Genomic DNA, 23430 nt, shown 5'->3' on the forward strand with positions numbered 1-23430 from the left:
TTTTCTCTACTTTTGAACTTTTGTGGTCTTGCTACCTGATTTCACTGTGCAAGCAACTGTGCAATGACAATAAAAATTCTGACTTCTAAAAAAAGTTCTAAGAAGGAATAATAGAGTCAGGCAATAAAAATTCAATTCAATTCAATTCAATTTTATTTATATAGCGCCAAATCACAACATAAGTCGCCTCAAGGCGCTTCATAGATACAGAGAAAAACCCAACAATCATATGACCCCCTATGAGCAGCACTTTGGCGACAGTGGGAAGGAAAAACTTCCTTTTTAACAGGAAGAAACCTCCAGCAGAACCAGGCTCAGGGAGGGGCGGGGCCATCTGCTGCGACCGGTTGGGGTGAGAGAAGGAAGACAGGATAAAGACATGCTGTGGAAGAGAGACAGAGGTTAATAACAGATATGATTCAGTGCAGAGAGGTCTGTTAACACATAGTGACTGAAGAAGAAACACCCAATGCATCATGGGAAACCCCGGTAGCCTACGTCTATTGCAGCATAACTAAGGGAGGATTCAGGGTCACCTGGTCCAGCCCTAACTATATGCTTTAGCAAAAAGGAAAGTTTGAAGCCTGATCTTGAAAGTAGAGATAGTGTCTGTCTCCTGAATCCAAACTGGAAGCTGGTTCCACAGAAGAGGGGCCTGAAAACTGAAGGCTCTGCCTCCCATTCTACTTTTAAATACTCTAGGAACAACAAGTAGGCCTGCAGAGCGAGAGCGAAGTGCTCTAATAGGGTGATATGGTACTACAAGGTCATTAAGATAAGATGGGGCCTGATTATTTAAGACCTTGTATGTGAGGAGCAGGATTTTGAATCCTGGATTTAACAGGAAGCCAAAACAGGAGAAATCTGCTCTCTCTTTCTAGTCCCTGTCAGGACTCTTGCTGCAGCATTTTGGATCAGCTGAAGGCTTTTCAGGGAGTTTTTAGGACTTCCTGATAATAATGAATTACAGTCGTCCAGCCTGGAAGTAATAAATGCATGAACTAGTTTTTCAGCGTCACTCTGAGACAGGATATTTCTAACTTTAGAGATGTTGCGCAAATGGAAGAAAGCAGTCTTACATATTTGTTTAATATGTGCGTTGAAGGACATGTCCTGGTAAAAAATGACTCCAAAGTTCCTCACAGTGTTACTGGAGGCCAAGGTAATGCCATTCAGAGTAAGAATCTGCTTAGATACCATATTTCTAAGCTTTTCAGGGCCGAGTACAATAACCTCAGTTTGATCTGAATTAAGAAGCAGAAAGTTAGCGGCCATCCAGGTCTTTATGTCTTTAAGACATTCCTGCAGTTTAACTCATTGGTGTGTGTTATCTGGCTTCATGGACAGATAGAGCTGGGTGTCATCTGCATAGCAGTGTAAATGTATGCTATGTCTTCTAATGATGCTGCCTAAGGGAAGCATGTATAATGTAAACAGAATTGGTCCTAGCACTGAACCCTGTGGAACTCCATAATTAACCTCAGTGTGTGAAGAGGACTCTCCATTTACATGCACAAACTGGAGTCTATTAGATAGATATGATACAAACCACTGCAGTGCAGTACCTGTAATACCTACAGCATGTTCTAATCGCTCTAATAGGATATTATGGTCGACAGTATCGAACGCTGCACTGAGGTCTAGCAGGACAAGCACAGAGATGAGTCCACTGTCAGAGGCCATAAGAAGATCATTTGTAACCTTCACTAAAGCTGTTTCTGTGCTGTGATGAGCTCTGAAACCTGACTGAAACTCTTCAAATAAACCATTCCTCTGCAGATGATCTGTTAGCTGTTTGACAACTACTCTTTCAAGGATGTTTGATATAAAGGAAGGTTGGAGATTGGCCTATAATTAGCTAAGACTGCTGGGTCTAGAGATGCTTTTTGAGTAAAGGTTTAACTACAGCCAGCTTGAAGGCCTGTGGTACATAGCTGATCATTAGAGATAGGTTGATCATATTTAAGATCGAAGAATTAATTAATGGCAGGACTTCTTTGAGCAGTTTTGTAGGAATGGGGTCTAAAAGACACGTTGATGGTTTGGAGGAAGTAATTATTGAAGTTAACTCAGAAAGATCAATTGGAGAAAAAGAGTCTAACTTAACATCAGTGGTACTAAAAGTAGCTGTAGATAATATTACATTTGTGGGATGATTACCGGTAATTTTTTCTCTAATGATTAAAATTTTATTTGTGAAGAAGTTTATGAAGTCAAAAACAACTAAAGAAACAAATTGGATCCTGTAAGGAACAGGAAGCCAGTGTAACGAGACCAACACTGGGGTTACATGCACCTTCCATTTTGTACCAGTCAGCAGATGAGCAGCTGCACTTTGGACCAACTGGACATGGTAAATAAAAGACTGATTGTTTCCTGGAACCTGTAAGGGAGTGTGGCATTTTGAGTGCGGTGTGTGCGAGGAGGAAAGTTTCCCATGAGAAGCAAGCAGATCGACAGTGAGTGTGTGGAGCTGTGTGCAAGAGTAAAAGCTCTGTTCTCCCGACACCAGTGGATCCCTGGACACCCTCTCCCCCAATTGTATACAGTGCACTCGGTGTTGTGTCAGTAAAGAAATGTTTCTTGTGATTCTGCGCTTGAGTCCATCCTGTTCCGCTGTGACAGAATAGTCCAGCCAAAATCATGGACTCAGCTGACTCATCCCCCTCTTTCCTCATCCCTGTCACTCTGGAAGTGTTGTTACAATGCCACGAACAAATGCTCGTTCAGCTCAGTGGAGATGTTGCGGCCCTAACTCAGGCGGCTGCACAGCAAACCCCGCTAGCAGAAGGACCACCTTCCAGCACAACCCCTCAAGCATCACCAGCAGCTACAGTAAGTGCACCATCACCTACTTTCATTCCTGTGCCGTTTCACAAACATCTACCTAGACCAGAGGCTTTCTCAGGGGAGCTGGGGAAATGAGCTGGATCCCTGATGCAGTGCTAGCTTCAGTTCTGGCAATGGAGCATGCATTCTCGAGTGAGGGAGTTATAATTGCTTGTTTTATTCAGTTGCTGAGGGACCATGCTCTGACATGGGCTCAGGCTGTGGTGCGCTCAAATCCTGTAATTTCATATGCTGACTTTTTTTATCTAAGTTCGGAGCTGTGTTTGATAAGGGGTCCAGTGCTGAAGCAGCTGGTCACCGCCTACTTAACCTCAAGTAAGGTAAGCACAGCATTTCCAGTTTTTCCATTGAGATTTGGACCTTGGCGGAGGAAACAGAGTGGGGACAAGAAATGTTAAAGAGTGCCTTGTTTAATAATGTTAATAAAGAACTAAAGGATGAACTAATTATGTGTGAACTGCCTACTTCCCTAGATGCTATTATGACACTTTGGATCCAGGTGGATAATTGGCTGCAGGCGCACCGAAGATGCGAATTTGCTCTCTCCGAGAGCCAATGGTGCCAATGGAGACCTCACCCCGACCTCGGGCAACACGTGAGTACAGTGAAGGTGGGAAGGGGAGCAACCTATGCAGCTCGGGCGTTCACCATTCTCCCAGGTGGAGCACCAACGCAACTCCCTCTGCCGATCACGATCTGCAGAGGGAGTTTAGAAAGGACCAGGCATGTTTGCTTCTTCCTCATCGGCCCTATGATTAAGCCATAGATCACCTCCCGGGAGTGCAGAGTCCCTCAGGCCGCCTGTATAGCCTCCCTCAACCCAGGAGAGAAGCAATGGGAAAATACATTACTGAGAAATTAGCTGCAGGCATCATCCGACCGTCATCTTCCCCAGTGGCAGCAGGGTTCTTCTTTGTGGAGAAAAAAAATAAAACACTCCGACCAAGCATTGATTACCGTGGGCTTAATAAAATCACCATCAGGAACAAATATCCTCCACCTCTCCTCGCTTCTACGTTTGAGCTGCTCCAGGGGGCGACAATCTTCAGTAAACTCGACCTCCGTAATGCTTACCATGAGTGGAAGACAGCGTTTAACTCCCATTTAGGTCACTTTGAGTATCCGTTTACAAGGTAACCTAAAACCCGACCTGGTGAAGGTTCTAGCAGTGCTGGACTGGCCCAAACCTCCCAATTGCCAGCAACTCCAGCGCTTCCTCAGATTTGCTCATTTTTACCGTTGAGTTATCAGAATCAGAATCGTGTTTATTGGCCAAGTATATGTGCAGACACACACATTTGGTTCCGGTAGATGGTGGCTCTCAAGCACAGCAATATAAATCACACACACACACACACACACACACACACACACACACACACACACACACACACACACACACACACACACACACACACACACACACAAAGCTGTGTAAACCAACTATAAATAACGAATCTAAACTTATATACATAAAATACAGAAATGAATGAGGTGGAATGAATACTACAGAATGTACATAAGGTGCAGCTGCAGTCTGGCAGTGGGAGCAGTGTGACAGGTCAACTGTTTAGGAGGGAGATGGCGAGGGGAAAGAAACTGTTCCTATGTCGGGTGGTCCTGGTCTGCAGGCTTCAGAGATTTCAGTAGAATTGCTCTGCCTCTCACAAAACTAATTTCACCTAAAGTCATTCCAGTGGAACCAGCCAGCTCAGGTGGTTTTTTCCAGTCTAAAGGAGCGGTTTGCCACAGCTCCCATCCTCCGACAACCTAATCTCAGTCAACAGTTTGTGGTAGAGGTGGATGTGTCAGAATGAGGAGGAGAATCAGGTCCTGTCTCGGCGGTTTGAAGGTGAACTCCACCCAAGTGCCTTTTTCTCACAGCGTCTCTCCCCTACAGAGTGAAATTGTGATGTCAGGGATTGAGAAATGCTAGCCATAAAACTCACCCTAGAGGAATGGAGGCACTGGCTGGAGGGCACTGAGCATCTGTTTATTGTCTGGAGGGACCACAAAAACCTGGAATACATCCGGCTGGCGAAATCCCTCAACTCACGCCTGAAATAAACTTCTCAACCGACTGCTGTCTGGATTACTGCAGCTACTTCCCACGCCTGGCCGGCCTGGCCCACATCACCCTGGATTTCATCATGGCGCTGCCACCCTCTGCAGGTAACACAACTGTACTAACCATTGTCGATCGTCTTTCCAAGGCTGCACGCTTTATTGCCCTCTCAAAGCTTCCGACCGCCTTGGCAACAGCCCGCCTGCTCACCACACATGTGTTCAGACTCCTTGGTATCCCAGAGGATATTGTCTTTGACAGGGGACCTCAGTTCACCTCACGTGTGTGGAAAGAGTTTTGTACCACCCTGGGCGCAAAGGTTTGTCTCTCATCTGGTTTTCACGGCCTGGCGTGCGACTCGTGTCGGCCTGCTATGGACAAAAGAGCGAAATAAGGCTGTCCACTTGCTTTGTGTCCGTTTGAGTGGAGTCCAGAAAACTCTCTACGGAACAAAAGACTATAGAACTTGACTTCAAGCTGAGGTGGCAATTCAGCCATTTGATTCCTGTCACAGCAGCTCATGATGAATGAACATGGTGCAATAAAAGTAGAAGTAGACTTTTCCAAACACTTACATTTACTTCAATTTTCTTGAGTAAGTTTAGGGGTTGTCCCATCAGCTTGCAGTCAAGTTCTATACTCTTGCTAATGAGCTACTAATTATATTCAGGTGTGCTGCAGCAGGGACACATGGAAAAGTTTCAGGACACCCACTCTCGAGGACTGGAGTTTGAAACCCCTGCCCTAGATCACGAGTTACCCCACTAGTGGACCTGTCTGTCCTGAAGGGGTCCTCGGAGCTGCCGAATCCCACTACTGCTTTTGCCCCGCCTGATCCTCCAGCGATGAAAGTGGATGTTTCACGCCAGCTCATTGGGCAGCTCGGACACAGCCTTCCCCTGCATCCATTCCAGTTCCCCAGGTCAGGGTGGCTAGGACCAGCCAGTCCCTGTCTCTGCTCCCAGGGTTGCCAGGGTGCAGTTTTCTTCTGTGCCCATATCGTTCTTCAAGTGGAGGTGGCTGGTGTCCGGTGGGTCCCTGCACCAGTTCCCAGGGTAAGAGCAGCTGAGACCCAGTCATCTCCTGCACCAGTACCTGTTCCTTGGGTGGCAGCAGCTGGGGTCCTGCACCTTTCCTATGGTGAGGGTATACAGTGGCTTGCAAAAGTATTTTGCCCCCTTGAACTTTCCCACATTTTGTCTTGAATTTAATTGTAATTCCAGGTGAAAGACCAACACAAAGTGGTGCACACGTGAGAAGTGGAACGAAAATCAGACATGATTCCAAACATGTTTTACAAATAAATAACTGCAAAGTGGGGTGCGCGTAATTATTCAGCCCCCTTTGGTCTGAGTGCAGTCAGTTGCACATAGACGTTGCCTGATGAGTGCTAATGACTAAACAGAGTGCACCTGTGTGTGATCTAATGTCAGTACAAATACAGCTGCTCTGTGACGCCTCAGAGGTTGTCTGAGAGAATATTGGGAGCAACAACACCATGAAGTCCAAACTAGTGATGGGCAGATGAAGCCCCATGAAGCACTGAAGCTTTTCATCCAATTGGTTCACCCCAGCACAAAGCTTCTTGAAGCTTCATTTGCTCTAGCAGGACACCTACTGGACGTAAAAATATTAGTTGGCATGAATTTGAAGAGTGTGGCATTTTGCACACAGCCTGTAAATGTCAACAACAAAAGGAGTGTGTAAAACATGTATATTGTAGTGATGCAGTATACTGTGTATATTTATACTGGCAGTATGGAAAATGATCATTTGGAAATGCTTAAAATGGAAATGATCATTTACTGTGAGGTGAGGTGTGGTTGGGGTGTGGACAGTAGTTGTGGTTTTGTAACGTTGAAGTATGGACAGCTACACACTGAGGCTCAGTCCTGCCTGTTCACATTTTATTCTGTAAAAACTAAATTTTCACTGCTTTTATGACCTTTTTAGTGGGGAGAACATAGCTAGGATTTAATGATTTAACAAATCTTTTAAATCCTTTGTCCTCCACAATGCTAAATGGCTCAATCACCATGGTAACCAGGTCTTCATCTATTTGAGATTGTTCTCCTGAGGAAAGACAATAAAGACAAAGCACAAATATAAATATCACACACGTAACTTTCTCTCCTCACTCTCATAAACCTCCAAACTGTCTCCAAACTCTCACTAACCGCAACTCTCCATCAAACACCCACATTTTGAATGAAGTCTGAGGGGTTTATATCGCTGTCATATCTCGCAGCAAAGTTCGAACCACTTCATGAACCAGTCACGTGGTACAGCCGGGCAGCGAGGCTTCGGACGTCATCATTTTCAGCTCCTCCCATAAATGAAGCAAGCCTCGATACGTGCATCGCGGAAACGCCCCCTCCATTACTCGACACAAGCTTTGAAGCCTTGATACAGAACGTCACATCACTAGTCCAACGACCACACCAGACAGGTCAGGGATAAAGTTATTGAGAAATTTAAAGCAGGCTTAGGCTACACAAAGATTTCCCAAGCCTTGAACATCCCACGGAGCACTGTTCAAGCCATCATTCAGAAATGGAAGGAGTATGGCACAACTGTAAACCTACCAAGACAAGGCCGTCCACCTAAACTCACAGGCCGAACAAGGAGAGCGCTGATCAGAAATGCAGCCAAGAGGCCCACGGTGACTCTGGACGAGCTGCAGAGATCTACAGCTCAGGTGGGGGAATCTGTCCATAGGACAACTATTAGTCGTGCACTGCACAAAGTTGGCCTTTATGGAAGAGTGGCAAGAAGAAAGCCATTGTTAACAGAAAACCAGAAGAAGTCCCGTTTGCAGTTTGCCACAAGCCATGTGGGGGACACAGCAAACATGTGGAAGAAGCTGCTCTGCTCAGATGAGACCAACATGGACCCTCTAGCCTGTTCCTGGGCTAGATTTCCGTGTTTCATCACCCGAGGGTTCCCGCCGCCAACCAAGACGACCGAGGTGTACTGTTGCCTCTGGCAGTCAGCCTTGAAGTGCTGCTAGCCCCGCGGCCCACCTCCTGAACTGCTCAATCTCACCGCTGGCCCTGCAGCCAGCCTCCTTAACTGCTTCGTGTGCACTGCTAGCCTCGTGGCTAGTCTCCTGAACGGCTAGATTTTTTTGGACTTGTATTTCATATTTGCCAACATTAAAGCTGCTTTTTGAGTTCAATTCAGCCTTTGAGTCTTGCATATTGGGTCCTAACCTGCTTGACTCACACAGCAAAGCAAGATACCACCGGGTGACCCAGACATTGGTATTCTTCATACGATGCAACCACTGCAGCTGGGCGCATTCCAGACAGAGGTTAAAGAATGGCCCAGGAGGTAATAACAAAATAAGTCAACGACCCACCGGCTTGCCAGGCACTTCTTCCCCTTCTTGCTGTTCCAGGCTTCCTGCTCTGGCAACCTTTAGCTGATGTCAGCCACAGGCCTTGACACCCTGCTTAAACTCAGGTCAGCTCTGTCGTACCATTCTACTCACCTAGACTGACATCACCTCCCCTTAAAACTCATCTCTCTCCCCCTGCAGTCAGTTTAGTTATATTCACCATCTCCTGGACTTAGCAGCCATTACCACACTAACCCCTTTCTCCTCTCCCCTCAGTGTGATCACTAGACATTAGCTGCCATGCTCCAGTCCCCCACCTCTGGTTCAATTTATGAGCCAATATTTATTTACACAATAGTGATAAAAAACAAGTAAAAAACACGTTAAAAGGCACGGTGGCATAATGGTTAGCACTGTTTCCTCACAGCAAGGTCCTTAGTTCAATTCCATCATCAGGCCGGGGGCTTTTTGTGTTTCTGGAGTTTGTATGTTTGTACCCGTGTTTGCATGGGTGTCTCCTACTTCCTTCCACAGTCCAAAGACATGTAATTGGAAACTCTAAATTGCCAATAGGTTTGAATGCAGGAGTGAATATGACCGCAAATAGTTGTCTTTGTCTATGAGTTCGCCCTGTGACAGACTGGTGACCTGTCCAAGGTGTACCCTGCCTCTCGCCCTAAGACAGCTGGGATAGGCTCCAGCCCCCCGCGACCCTGAAAAAGGATAAGCGAGTGGATAGATGGAACACTAAAAGTAAGGCTTACATTTTTTAAGAGTAGTGCAAATTGCATTTATAAATAATAATTACACTATAAATCTAATGAAAACGGTTTTATGTAATACAGAAATATATGTAGAGTCATATGTAGAGTTATTATACTGCTTTACAGAGAACAGTAGGAAGAATTTTCTGAAACATTCTTAATGCCAGCAGGGTTGAATGAGTCTGAAAGAGATCTGCTGCCTCGGTAGTTTGGAGTGGAGTGGGTATGATGAGTCGTCCATGATGGAGAGTAGCTTGTTCAGTGACCTCCTGTCCCTCACTCAGTCAAATGTCTCCAAATTCTGGTGGTTAAAGAATCTGAGCTTGGGTCTGCCGTGTCACAGACTCACTTTTGGTCCAGTCTGTCATTTGGATTGGCCTAGTTGGATTCAGGGTCACCTGATCCAGCCCAACTATAAGCTTTGTCTTTTCTTTCAAAAGAAAAGTATTAAGTGTTGTGCCCTTAAACAGGGGAAATAGTGAGGAGAGGTGAAAGAACGGCACAGACACGCAGCTCTCACTCTCACTCATCTGTATTGAGTTTCAGAAGCAATACAACCAAAACAATATTCTTATGGATGCACTCAGTCTCAGGACAACTGTATCCAAACTAAGTCACTATTGTTCGCTGCATTAGCTGATGAGAATACTTTAGATAACATGAACTGTAGCATTAGACAAAAACATATTTTTAACTCGCACATGTTAGCTGACACAGTCACTAACTTTCCACAGCAATGAAATAATACTTTAAGTACTGCATGTCTTTCAGTAGTTAACTTATACAGATAGTAACAGAAAAATCTTCACACAATATGGCGGAGTAATAGCGAAAACTAGCATACGCAGCAACAGAGTTTAACTGGAACTTCTCAGCAAAATAGTCTGCAATTCACATCTTCCGCTACAATGAACAATGATGACAATGTAATAATCAACAGTAACACACATTTTTACAGATTTGTGCATGACAGTTACCTTAAACAGGGGAAATAGTGAGGAGAGGTGAAAGAACGGCACAGACACGCAGCTCTCACTCTCACTCGTCTGTATTGAGTGAAGGAGGAAGCGCGCGAACCCACCTACTGGAGCCCTGAGGCATTAACAATGGATCGACGCACAATCAACCCAGGCAAAACTTTCACTGCTTATCTCCCTCTATATTCCCACTGCATATTCTATTCGAAAACAGTCAAAGCAACAAATAAAACATTAATAAGGGCATCACATGAAATATAAGGAACAGAGATGTACAACTTCAAAACTAATCAAATTTATGATCCACCACATAAGCATAGTTTAAAAAGTAGGCAGGGTGTCTATCTCCCAAATCCAAGCTGGAGCTGGTTCTGCAGAAATGGGGCCTGGAAGCTGAAGGCTCTGGCTATCATACAACTTTTAAATATCCTAGGAACCACAAGTAAGCCAACAGTCTGAGAGTGAAGTGCTCTATTTGGGTCATATGGTACTACAAGGTTGTTAAGGTAAGATGGGGCCTGATTATTCAAGACCTTGTATGTGAGGAGAAGGATTTTAAATGTGATTCTGGATTTAACAAGGAGAGCTGTTAAGCTGGCTGGCTGACAATGACGAGAAGCCAGTATAGGAGAATTTTACAACTACCAATTCAAGAATTTTCTAGATAAAGGGAAGGTTTAAGATTGGCGTACAATTATCTAAGACAACTGGGTCAAGCCATGGCTTTTTAAGTAATGGCTTAATTACTGCCACCTTTAAAGCCTGTAGTATAGACCTGGCTTTCTTTGTTACTGGAACTAAATATCCAGCAGCAGACTAAGAGTGAAAAGATGCTGCAGAAAGCCAGAAAGGTGGGCAGGGCAGGACTTCTGGACCCTGTAACAGATGTGATGAGGGCCTGCAGCGTGGCCTTGCTGTAGTATGTCCAGCTGCTGTTAACAACTTGCCAATTTTTGTGTGCATGGTTTTTTTTTGTTTTGTTTTGTTTTTTTGTTTTTTTTGTTTTTTTGTTGTTGTTTTGCAACTTAGAGTTGGCTTTTCATTTTGAACAAATTCATTTGAATAGAGCCACTATAATTTTCACCTGATAAATAGCGGCTAGAATGTGATGAATTTATTATTCATTTTAGCTAATGTGTTTTTCATTAGAATTTGCTATTTGCTTGTAAATTTAAGTAGAACTGCAACAGCATTTACAATTTATAAGAGCTAGCTTTTTTGTTACCTTGTACCCAATGTTTTCTGGTAACATTAAAGTGTTTTTTAGTTTGCTGTTTTAACACAAAGATATGTCTAAATTGCCTCAAATTCTTCCAGATTAACTGTTAAATGTCTAGCTATGTTTAGTTGCAGCTGTTAGATCATATTTGGACATATCAATATCTTCGGATGATTTGCATTTCTGTTGTGTGGTTAATGTGTAGACCTGATACATCTACCCATGTAATTTCTTCCAGCCTACATTTAAAAAGAATTATCTTTTGTATAAACATCCCATGGGCATTACTGATGTATCTTGGAGCTTCTTCTGATGCAGCAGGCACATTTACCTCAGCTGACATGACTGCTGCTGAGGATCATCCAAATCCTCAGAGTCATCTACTCCCTCCCCAAACTTTACTGAGGCACCACAGGCTTCTACATCCTCCTCTGACATGACTGTATTTGCAGAGGTCTGTTCTGAGTCTGTGCGTGCGTGTACGTGCGTGCGCGTGCCTCATTACTCCTCCTAATGTCATTTATAAATATCAATTCATTTCAGTTTAATTTAATTATACAGCTCCAAATGACAACAACAAGGTGCTTTATATTGTACAGTAGACCCTACAATAATACATACAGAGAAAAACCCAACAATCATATGACCCCCTATGAGCAGCACTTTGGCGACAGTGGGAAGGAAAAACTCCCTTTTAACAGGAAGAAACCTCCAGCAGAACCAGGCTCAGGGAGGGGCGGGGCCATCTGCTGCGATTGGTTGGGGTGAGAGAAGGAAGACAGGATAAAGACATGCTGTGCATACGTAAATAAGCACTTGCCAATGCCTTACTAATACCTTAACAAAGCTTCTTAATAGTGCTTAATTGTGTGATATTATTATAAAGTAATATCTTGCTTGCTCTTTGCTTAGGCTGCTGCCCCCGCGACCCGGCCCTGGACAAAGCGGATGAAGATGGATGGATGGATGGATATTATAAAGTACTAACCACTGAACAAACATGGTCTGGTGTTATTTAGATGAGTCAGTGGTCAAAGGCTTTGGCACTCTGATCTGAGTGAAACTGGCACATTTGTCATGTGATTTCGCCTCTCTTTCATGGCCAGAAATACTACATGTATTTGGATATGTACACCTAGCCTTAACATGTGAGTTATAAAAATGTGCAAATAAAATCATTTGTGATAACGACTGTGACCTTCATATCAAGTCTGAGAAAAACATTTTGGATAGCACTAAACTAGTTTAGGATGTTTATTAGTACGCTGAAGTTCCAAGCCTCTGAGCCATTGTATAACTACTATGTGTCAAATATGCAAGCACTTTATAGTTAATTATCTTGCAGCCTATAAACATTTCTGTGTTCAGCTCTATTGGTCCTGTCAACATACTTTTAAATATTTATGATAGCCACCCAGACAACAAGAGAAGGGTGTTCTCGGGTCAGCTGCTGTCACAGATAAATTTAAAAGGCAGAGCTCTGCCAAGAGGAGTTGCACAACCAACAAGGACTTGTTAGACATTCCTGTCCTAGCCTAGTCTATTGAATTTTAATAGTGAAATAAAAGGCAGTGATGGCATATGATTAAGGTAACAGGTTTTTGTCATACTCCAAGAGCAGGCAGAACTCAAACGCAGACTCAGAATGCAGTTTGGTAAATCTATTTATAATGATATGACAAAAATATTTACAGAAACAGAAACGGGAAAACATGCACAGTCTCTACATACAGTATCCAAGCCGATGCTCTGCCAGATTCGACTCCATCTTTAAACTTGATTGCGAAACAGACTTCTCTTTTCAACTCACACACAAATCTTCCTTGAGGAAAACAGGGCAGGCTCTGCGACTGGTTTAACACTAAAGCGTCAATTAAAGAAATGCCCTCAGTATTTGAAGGGAGCTGACTGATCATCAGATAAGAAGCAGGTGAGTTGATTACCACAGGTGTTCATTCTCTTTGCTGTAGAGTAAAATTTCATGTTCCTGTTCCAACACTATGTGGTGTTTTTGTGTAGCTTATCTGCATAGCAATTAATTAATTGAAAACCTATAGATAACTTCTTATTTCATAGTATAATCGTTGTGTGCCTCATCTACTCACTGACTATTCACTCACTACTTATAGTCACAGTACTCACTCACTGGATCATCGGGCTTCGTTAGCTTAGCTTGTAGCCGACTCGCTAGCAGCATGGCATCTTGCTCATTGTGTCAAATGTTTATTTACTCCTTCGCCTCCTTTAGCAGTAATGATACTTATAATAAATATAGCCTATTTGAAGCTCTTGAAGCTCTGGGGTGGACAAGGCTGATGCTTAGCCTCGTCCACCCCAGCTGTGAAACTCAGAAACCAGTCTTACTTGTTATCATCTATCGTCCACCTGGGCCTTACACAGAGTTTCTGTCTGATTTCTCAGACTTTTTATCTGATTTAGTTCTGAGCTCAGATAAAATAATTGTGGGTGATTTTAACATCCATGTAGATGCTAAAAATGACAGCCTCAACATGGCATTTAATCTGTTATTAGACTCAATTGGTTTCTCTCAAAATGTAAAAGAACCCACCCACCACTTTAATCACACTCTAATGGTAAATGGCCGCTTCCGCTTATCCTTTTTTTCAGGGTCGCTGGAGCCTCTCCCAACTGTCATAGGGCGAGAGGCGGGGTACACCCTGGACAGGTCGCCAGTCTGTCGCAGGGCCAACACACAGGGACAGACAACCATTCGCACTCACATTCACTCGCACATTCACACAATGGCAATTTGGATTTTCCAATTAACCTATCCCCACAAGCTGCATGTCTTTGGATGGTGGGAGGAAGCCGGAGTACCCGGAGGGAACCCACGCAAACACGGGGAGAACATGCAAACTCCACACAGAAAGACCCCGGCCTGATGTTGGAATTTAACTCAGGACCTTCTTGCTGTGCGGCAACAGTGCTAACCACCGTGCTGCCCGGTGTATATATGTAATATATATATATATATATATATATATATATATATATATATATATATATATATATATACACACACACACAAATATATATGCTAGAATGAAGGAATGTTTTAAATAGAAGTTTTCATGTTCTGTGACATATTGTTATATCGAGAGTTTTCGTTTTTAAACTGAATATTGCTAAATGTATTAAATTAGGTTAAAAAAACAGTTTTCAGGTTTTCCGTCTGGTTTACAGTATTTTTAGCTACATTTGATGAGTTGGTGTAGTATTTCTGCTTAGTTCATTCAGATATAATTGAAACTATAGATTTACTTATTACTCCTGTTTTCTTCTAAACATTTTTGGGTGAACACAATAGTTCTACATGTAAAAATGTTACACTAATCACATTAAGTAATATGCAGTACTTTTTTATGGGGTAGTAAAATAATGAGTTTGGCTAATCTCACTTAAGTTTTAGCTAATTCAGTATTTGGTTTCTATTATTTGGCAGCTGAATTAGATTGTTGACTTAAATGTGTTTAAAAAAAAGTGGGCAGTGGTCTTCTTATGTTTACTGTCATAAAATATACCAATACAAACACATTTTGCATATTTCTTAAAAAAACAAAACAAAATTATAAACACAGCATTACTGTAGCAAACATGATTGCTCATATCTTACACATTCAATGTGTGCAATTACATATTTAGCAGCTTATGTACAATGTTCATCATTAAACTGAGAACAAAACCTGCAAACAAAACCTTTTTTTATGTAAAATGGTGAAATCTTTAAATACTCAGACATCGTGCATAAAATAGTCTTGTTTGTAGGAGGATTTGAACAGTAGGTCGATGAAACCGTTTCATTGCAGCTCAAAGAAATAAGGAAAGAGGGGCTGGAGGTAATCAGATCCGTGCATAGGGGGCTGGGAAAACTGAAGAGGGTCGTTTCTCCTCTTCTAGATTGTGTGAACAGTCCTTCCTACCCAGAGCGCATTCCTCTGCTCTCGCTCCAAGCGCGCATGATGGTAGAGGGAAAGATGAACCCTTTGGCAAAATGGGCGCTGGTCCTTTTAGGGCTTCTCTCCCTTATTCTGAACATCGTCCTCATCGGCATCCACTCCAGCAGGGCACCCAAATGTTCCCGTGAACGCATCCACCCGCTGCGAGGCAGACACGACGACCGCACCCTTGTGTTCGCTGACCTCACCCGGGAGGAGTATATGAAGGTCCAGCAGTATTTACTCAAACAAAAAGACCTGGCTATATCCACCAGCCAGATCACAAAGCCATCTGAAAACTTTCTCTTCTTAATAGAACTGTCGCTCCCAAAGAAAGCAGAGGTGCTGGCTTACCTGGACGAGAAAGGCACCAAACCGGTGAGAGAGGCGACGGCAGTGGTTTTCCACGGCGCAAAAGGCTATATCAAGGAATATGTAGTGGGACCTCTCGACAACCCAACATACCACAGAGATGTGACTAAAGAGAGGTATCAGGTGGATGTCCCCATTAATGCGCGTCCGGTCACCATTGGGGAGTACGTCTTGGTTTTTCGTTTTTTTGAAACCGAGATCTTCTCCAAGTTAGAGAAACTCCTTCGAGAAAGCTTTGGGGTAGACAAGAAAAAGACGCTGAACGCGTTCGAGCAGATGCCTCGCGGAGTTCGGTCCGGGGACAGAAAAACCTGGGTGTCTTTCTTCAGGGATATGAGTGGCATGTACATCCATCCGGTGGGCTTCGAAATTCTGCTTAACCACGAAAGCCTAAACATGTCACAGTGGAGAATAGAGAAATTGTTTTATAACGGCAAATATTTTGACTCTGTAGAAGAACTTCAACGCGCATATGATAATGGGTCAGTTAAGAAAATCGTTTATAAAGAGTCGCCTGACTATGGCTCTCTCAAGCCCAGGAGCAAGCCTCTGCAGATCGGCCCGCAGCAGTTTTACTCAGAGGGGGCGCGATACAACGTCAGCAACAACCATGTCCTGTACCTGGACTGGAGCTTCGCTTTCGGACTGAGCTCTCTCACCGGCATGAAGGTGTTTGATGTACGTTTCAAGGGTGAAAGGATCGCGTATGAACTGAGCGTACAGGAGGCTATGTCGGTGTACGGTTCAGTGACTCCAGGGATGATTATTACCAAGTTCCTAGATTCAAGTATCGGCATTGGGCGCTTTGCCCACGAGCTCGTCCGTGGAGTAGATTGTCCTTATCAGGCGACCTACGTGGACACATACCGCTACATTGATGCCCCACTCCCGGTCAGGTTTAGAAATTCTATCTGCATCTTTGAGCACAACATGGGTCAGCCCCTGCGCAGGCACTTCGCCGACTTTTTCCACAACAACTTTGGAGGAATGGCAAACAGCGCTTTAGTGTTCAGGACCATCACGGCTATCGGGAACTATGACTACATGTGGGATTTCATCTTTTACCAGAGCGGATCAGTGGAGGTCAAAGTTCACGCAACCGGCTACATCTCCTCTTCCTACCTGCTTCCCGGGAGTAAAACACACGGACACCAGGTGGCTGAAAATGTCCTGGGCAACATTCACACGCACTTCATTAATTTTAAAGTGGACCTGGATGTACTTGGTGAGTGACGTACACATTTAAATGTGATTTATTTATTTATTTTTTGACAAAACCGATGTAAATGTAAAGCTTTGCAAAATTAAGCAAACAAGTCTGTTGTCAAAGGCCAAATTATTTGGATATAAGTCCCCCTTTTCCACTCCACACGGTCCTCTTTACTTTCTCTGCTGGTCAGAGTAAATGTTAGCCCCTTAAATATGAGAAATAATAGTACAAGTCCTTTTTAATAAAAGCTATATGTTATATGTTTAGCTGATGTCACATTCCAGATGTGGAGGACGATTCCCCAAAATTACAAAAACAAAACAGCAACTTCGTATTAGAATTTTCTGTATTTTAGAAAAACAAATAAACCAAATCAAATCATATATAGTGCAGTGTATAGTATTATAGCCTTTAGTTTACAGCCTCCTAATAAATATGTCACACTTGATAAAAGTAAATATAAATCCATACAGGCAATAAGCTGTTTGCACAAGTGTGCCAAGCAGGAACACACACACAGACACAAATCCTACTATACATTCCACAGCACTTACACATTGCCCACAGAGTCCACAGTGAAAACAGATCTCCTCTGGTGTTTCTTACTGCAACCAAAGGCAATTTGTGTTTTACTGCTTATGTTCAGCATTACAGCTGCTTATGGAGCCACGATGCTTTTATGCACAATGTAAGCTTCTAGGCATCCTTACCTAAAGAAATCAGTTCCAGTCCTGTGTAATTCTTTTTAATCTCATCTATGTATTCATCAGCCACTCATCTCGCTGAGTGTAAATAACATAAAGACCACCTTCCACACATTCACTGAAGCATAGAAATGCAGAAAAGAAAACAACATTTTGCCACATTTCCTCTGCAGGTGTGAAGAATGTATTCCAGACCAAAGATATGGAGTACATGAATGTGTCACTGCCATGGATGCCTGATCATTACGCCATGATCCCTAAGCTGGTGGAGAAGCAGCTCAAAACAGAAAAGGTCTTCTTCATTTTTATTCAGTTGCATTTTTCATAACCTGCAGAGAATAGAAACAGCAGCGCACACGGGTCAGAAAATGTAGCAGCAGTGTGATGCAGCTGGCAACAAGGTGCTGGGTTAGAATCTCATTTCCTTTCCATGGTTTCCTCTGGGTTTCCAACGCCATTCTTCTTACATTAAACGGTCATCCTTATTGGCAGTTGGTGGACTGTATTTGATTGGCTAAATATGGTTTTAGACTACAGCACTTAGAATTCAAAGACATTTTTTCAGAGTGCATGAAATGCTGATGCCTAGCTTCCTTACCAACAGTTCTCAAAGATGCATTGCCAGAAATAGTGGATATTGAGTATGAAAGCATGCTTGTAGACCGCACACTGAGAGAAACCCATGTCACACTTTTATAGTACAAATGAAATACATTTCCACGCTCTTAAAACTAGAAGATTTAATGTTTTGTTTTCTCATTTAAAGAGAAAAGAGAGGGAAAGACAACACCAGTAATGAAAGAAAATGTTATGGTGGACGTGTAACCACACTTAAATATCATCCTGCTACAGTTTCACATCACCTGCACAGACTCTGTGTTATACTGCTATTAACAACACAAGCTCTTGTTCTGCTCGGTGAAGTTGAAGTTGAGCCAACCCCAGTGAGTCTCCACTGGATGAATGATGGGACCACTGGAACAACCTGATTCCAGACTTATGCACAAAATAAACAGGTGAAAAAAAGGTACTTAGTAGTTCTTAGTGTAAAACGAGCAGGGTTGATCCAGAAAGGTGAAAGAACACAAAAGGATACACAGGTGTGATTGAGACTCATTCAGGGTTGGACAGACAGTTACAAAGACAGCAGACACTAATAATAATAATAATAATAATAATAATAATAATAATGATAATAATGATAATAATAATAATGATAATAATAATAATAATAATAATAATAATGATAATAATAATAATAATAATGATAATAATAATAATGATAACAATAATAATAATAATGATAATAATGATAATAATAATAATGATAATAATAATAATAATAATAATGATAATAATAATAATGATAATAATAATAATGATAATAATAATAATAATGATAATGATAATAATAATAATGATAATAATAATAATAATGATAATAATAATAATGATAATAATAATAATGATAACAATAATAATAATAATGATAATAATGATAATAATAATAATGATAATAATAATAATAATAATAATGATAATAATAATAATGATAATAATAATAATGATAATAATAATAATAATAATGATAATAATGATAATGATAATAATAATAATGATAATAATAATAATGATAATAATAATAATAATAATGATAATAATAATAATAATGATAATAATAATAATGATAATAATAATAATAATGATAATAATAATGATAATAATAATAATGATAATAATAATAATAATAATAATAATGATAATAATAATAATGATAATAATAATAATAATGATAATAATAATGATAATAATAATAATGATAATAATAATAATAATAATGATAATAATGATAATAATAATAATGATAATAATAATAATGATAATAATGATAATAATAATAATGATAATAATGATAATAATAATAATAATAATAATAATGATAATAATAATGATAATAATAATAATGATAATAATAATAATAATAATAATAATAATGATAATAATAATAATGATAATAATAATGATAATAATGATAATAATAATAATGATAATAATAATAATAATGATAATAATAATAATAATGATAATAATAATGATAATAATAATAATAATAATGATAATAATGATAATAATAATAATGATAATAATAATAATGATAATAATAATAATAATGATAATAATAATGATAATAATAATAATAATAATAATAATGATAATAATAATAATGATAATAATAATAACGATAATGATAATTATGAGCAGACTTGAACCTCTGAACATGTTCCTTAAACAATATATATGTTTATCCCTTTTTATTTTTTTTAATGTTTATTACAAATTTGAAAATGGGCCTTTAGTCTTGTTAAGCACTCTATATCCCACGTCTGCCTCCACCATAGAGTCAACAATGTTTCAGGAAGACTCAAATCCAGAATCCAGAACCGTCTTCCTTTTGTGCCATCCACATGAGACGCATACAGAGCAAACTTGTCAGAATGTAGTGAATGTTTAACTTAAATAGATAAGGTTTGCACATATAGGGATAGAAATGGGCTGTGACTGCACTCTCATGTGAATGTACTATGGCAATGAGCATGTTTTCTCCATATTTTTCAACCCTTTAAGTTCTGCCAAGTGCATGAGCTAGGTGGCATCTTTCTTTGTGAAGAAGCTTTAGTCTTAACCAGCTTAAGCCTGTTGCCTTTAAGTCTTAGACTGTGGAACTGGATTCATTCATTTCCACTGACTTTGTTTAATACTGTAAGGTTGTGTCATTTTTCAGGCCAGTTCTCTAAAGGAACCGGTGTATCAGTAGGTATCAGCACAAGTGTCAGTAACCAGGCTAGAGCAGAGTGTTTCCTTTAGTCTCTTTTTTATGGTTTTCTAGAAAACCATGTTATGCTGGGCTCACACTGTGCGATTTTTGGCCCATTTTGAGCCGATTTTTGAGTCGTGCGACCGTTTTGGCGATCGGCCCGATTTTGGCCTTCATCATGCATCGTGCATCGTGTAGTATACGTGGGGTAACGAGAAGCGATTGACACCTCACGACCAGCTCCCGATCATCAATCGCTTGGTCGTGAGGATTTCAAACCGGTTTGAAGTCCTCGCGACCGTCGTGAGGGTGTCACCACAGTTTGTCACACTGCTCACGCGCAAACACAAATGTCAGCGAAAAAGACGGCGCAGCACGGCTGTGCAGCGTGTGATCTGGACACAAGCGATGGAGGCACAACTTGTAGAACTTTAGAAAGCTCATCCGAGCCTTTTCGATGTGGCATCACAAAATTATCACGACCACAACAACCGTGAAAATAGTTGGATCTACATGCTGCTCAATCACAGCTGATCATGTTTTTCATTAGCAATTTAGCAAAGTTGATGGTGGTGGTGTGTCTGTGTGAGTGAAAGACGGAGAGGGAGAGCGAGCGACAGATTTTCTGTTATAACCTTCATTTTATGGACGCACAGTGTGACTCAGGTCGCATCAGAGCATCGGGCCGTATAGTGTGAGACCCTGCATCGTGACCTATGAACTTCTCACCCCTGCGAGTCAATCGTACAGTTTGAGCAGGAGCTGAATCGCGCGACTGAAAAAATCGCACAGTGTAAGCCCAGCATAATCAGGTCAATAAATAAAAGTGACCATAAGCTTTAAGATCTTTGTACTGGATCAGTCAGAAGACGCCAGACTTAACCACTAATCATGCAGCAGATTACCAGGAGTCACTTGCTTTCACTTAAAAATAGACTAATGACCGTGACACCTTTGCAGGAAGCTGCCTTGCGTTATGACACCAAGACACCACGCTACCTGCACATTGCCAGCAACAAGACCAACAGGTGGGGCCATCAGCGCTCATACAGGCTGCAGGTGTATAGCTTTGCTGGGGACCACCTTCCAGAGAGTGAGACAGAGGAGAAGGCGATGTCCTGGGCCAGGTAGGACTGAATGATAGCAAAATTAAAAAACAGCAAATCGAAACACGCACATTAAATCTGACTCATTGTAAATGTCTACTTTATCTTAAAGAAATAAAGCTAGTGAAACAGGTCATTTGAGTAATGGAACAGGTGGGCTTGGACAGGTGTGTAGTATTGATTTTATTTTTTTATATATACCCAAGTTAATGTGTCATGACCCAGTGCTTTGGCCTTTGAACTTGAGTTTTTCTGTTTTGCACGTTTGAATCCAAGTCTGCGGTTTTTTTGTTTGCTCAGTGTTAGCACTACATTCTCGCATCTATTGCATATTATTGCTACTCTGGGGTAAGTATATCTACTGCATGACATCATGTTTTGTAAGGATGCCATGTGTCTGTATCATCTCTCTTCTGTTAGACCCTCTTACCCAAAGAAACATCAGCCAAATCATGTTATACCATCTGTTTCATTGGCTGGGGCTGTGCTGGGCGCATGCTGGCTCCTCTGGGGACTCTCCCTAATTACCTCATGTGTATTTTGAGCCATCAGTTTTTCATACTGTTTGTTTTCCCGAGTATTAATCGCCACATGTGCATCACTGGAGTTTCTTATTTTGCTGTTTGGAATTTTCACCAGATAGTTTTTTGTTACTTTGCCTGCAAGTCATATTTTGGGTCCAGATTTGCCACTAAACGTGACATAATGTCACTTTGAACATGCAGCTAATATCGGGGTTTTCTAAGATGGAGTCCACGCATGTTTGCCTGCAGGTATAAGGTTGCTGTTACCAAGCATAAGGATGTAGAGCAGACCAGCAGCAATCTGTACAATCAGAACAACATCTGGACTCCAGCTGTTGACTTCAGCAAGTACATTGAAGACAATGAAAGCATAGAAGACGAGGTATGTCTGATAAACTAAACACCAACACAATATAACGGCACTCGATTATTTACTTAATCGTGATTTGTCTGCAGGACCTTGTTGCCTGGGTGACCACCGGATTCCTCCACATCCCTCATGCCGAGGATATCCCCAACACCGTAACGGTGGGCAATGGGGGTGGGGTCCTGCTGAGGCCCCACAACTACTTTGATGAGGATCCATCCATCCACTCTGCGGATTCGGTGTACTTTGAGCCAGGTAGCGAGGACAGCTGTGAGCACAACAGGATGGCTTGCCTCACTCGTGACACCTGCAGCCCCAACCTGGAGCCATTCAGCTACCATGGCTTTGATGGAGTCATGAATTTTAATGACTGGAACTGATTTTTATTTAATTTATTTTAATTTTTTTAATTTAATTTAAATTTTTTTGCATTATGTTGTGGAGCTTCTGAGGCCTGACAAACTCACACGTGCTTGGCCTTAAGTAATAATCATGAAGGCCATTAAAGCTGTTTCTAAAGGTAAAAAAAGGCACCAGGCAGCATTTTATATAATATTCATAATTTTTCTCTAAAGACACATTTAGTCACTTTTTTTTACACATCTACCAGGAGTTAGACCTGACCACCCAGTTTATGTCATGTTTTTCAAATGTATTGAAAAGAGTTTTGCACAACCTTCATTCATTGCAGCTTGCATTTGGTTGCAGCTTGCATCATGCAAAACGGTGATGAAACATAAGAGACTATCCTGTTAGGCTGTAATAGGCCTTTGCATGTACAGTAGATCACGTGTCCTATACAGTAAGACCAGTGTCTATACTCTATATCTAATTACGAGTATAATAACAAAGTTGACTCTAACACGATGAATCTCCCAATGCCAGATGTCTTATTCTAAGCTGGTCTACAAATTACAGCTTGCTGGCTAACTAGCTATTATTGCAATAAGGCAAATGTTAGTTATACAGTTTTGTTTTGTTACATGGTAACATGATTTACTAATGGTTAAATATGCTACCATTTGACATTATATGTCAGTATTACGAGTTACATCAGCTGGTCAAATAATTTCTCAAGCTAGACGACTAGCATTTACATACATGACTTTTCTACTGATAATGTTTGCAAGCAAGAGCCACCGAAATGGAACTGTGAATATG

General features: G+C 41.3%; 1 protein-coding gene across 1 annotated transcript; it reads left to right on the forward strand.

Moving 5' to 3' along the window:
- The first annotated feature begins 15170 nt into the window (after positions 1-15170).
- aoc2 (amine oxidase copper containing 2) lies at positions 15171-23340 on the forward strand. The gene is made up of 5 exons (XM_080905297.1): positions 15171-16768; positions 17631-17749; positions 21233-21399; positions 22152-22284; positions 22359-23340. The coding sequence occupies exons 1-5, from the start codon at positions 15193-15195 to the stop codon at positions 22647-22649; spliced, it is 2286 nt and encodes a 761-aa protein (XP_080761423.1). The 5' UTR covers positions 15171-15192; the 3' UTR covers positions 22650-23340.
- The last annotated feature ends 90 nt before the right edge of the window (positions 23341-23430 follow it).

The sequence above is a fragment of the Rhamphochromis sp. 'chilingali' genome (assembly GCF_963969265.1).
Source record: "Rhamphochromis sp. 'chilingali' genome assembly, chromosome: 15".
Classification (NCBI taxonomy): domain Eukaryota; kingdom Metazoa; phylum Chordata; class Actinopteri; order Cichliformes; family Cichlidae; genus Rhamphochromis; species Rhamphochromis sp. 'chilingali'.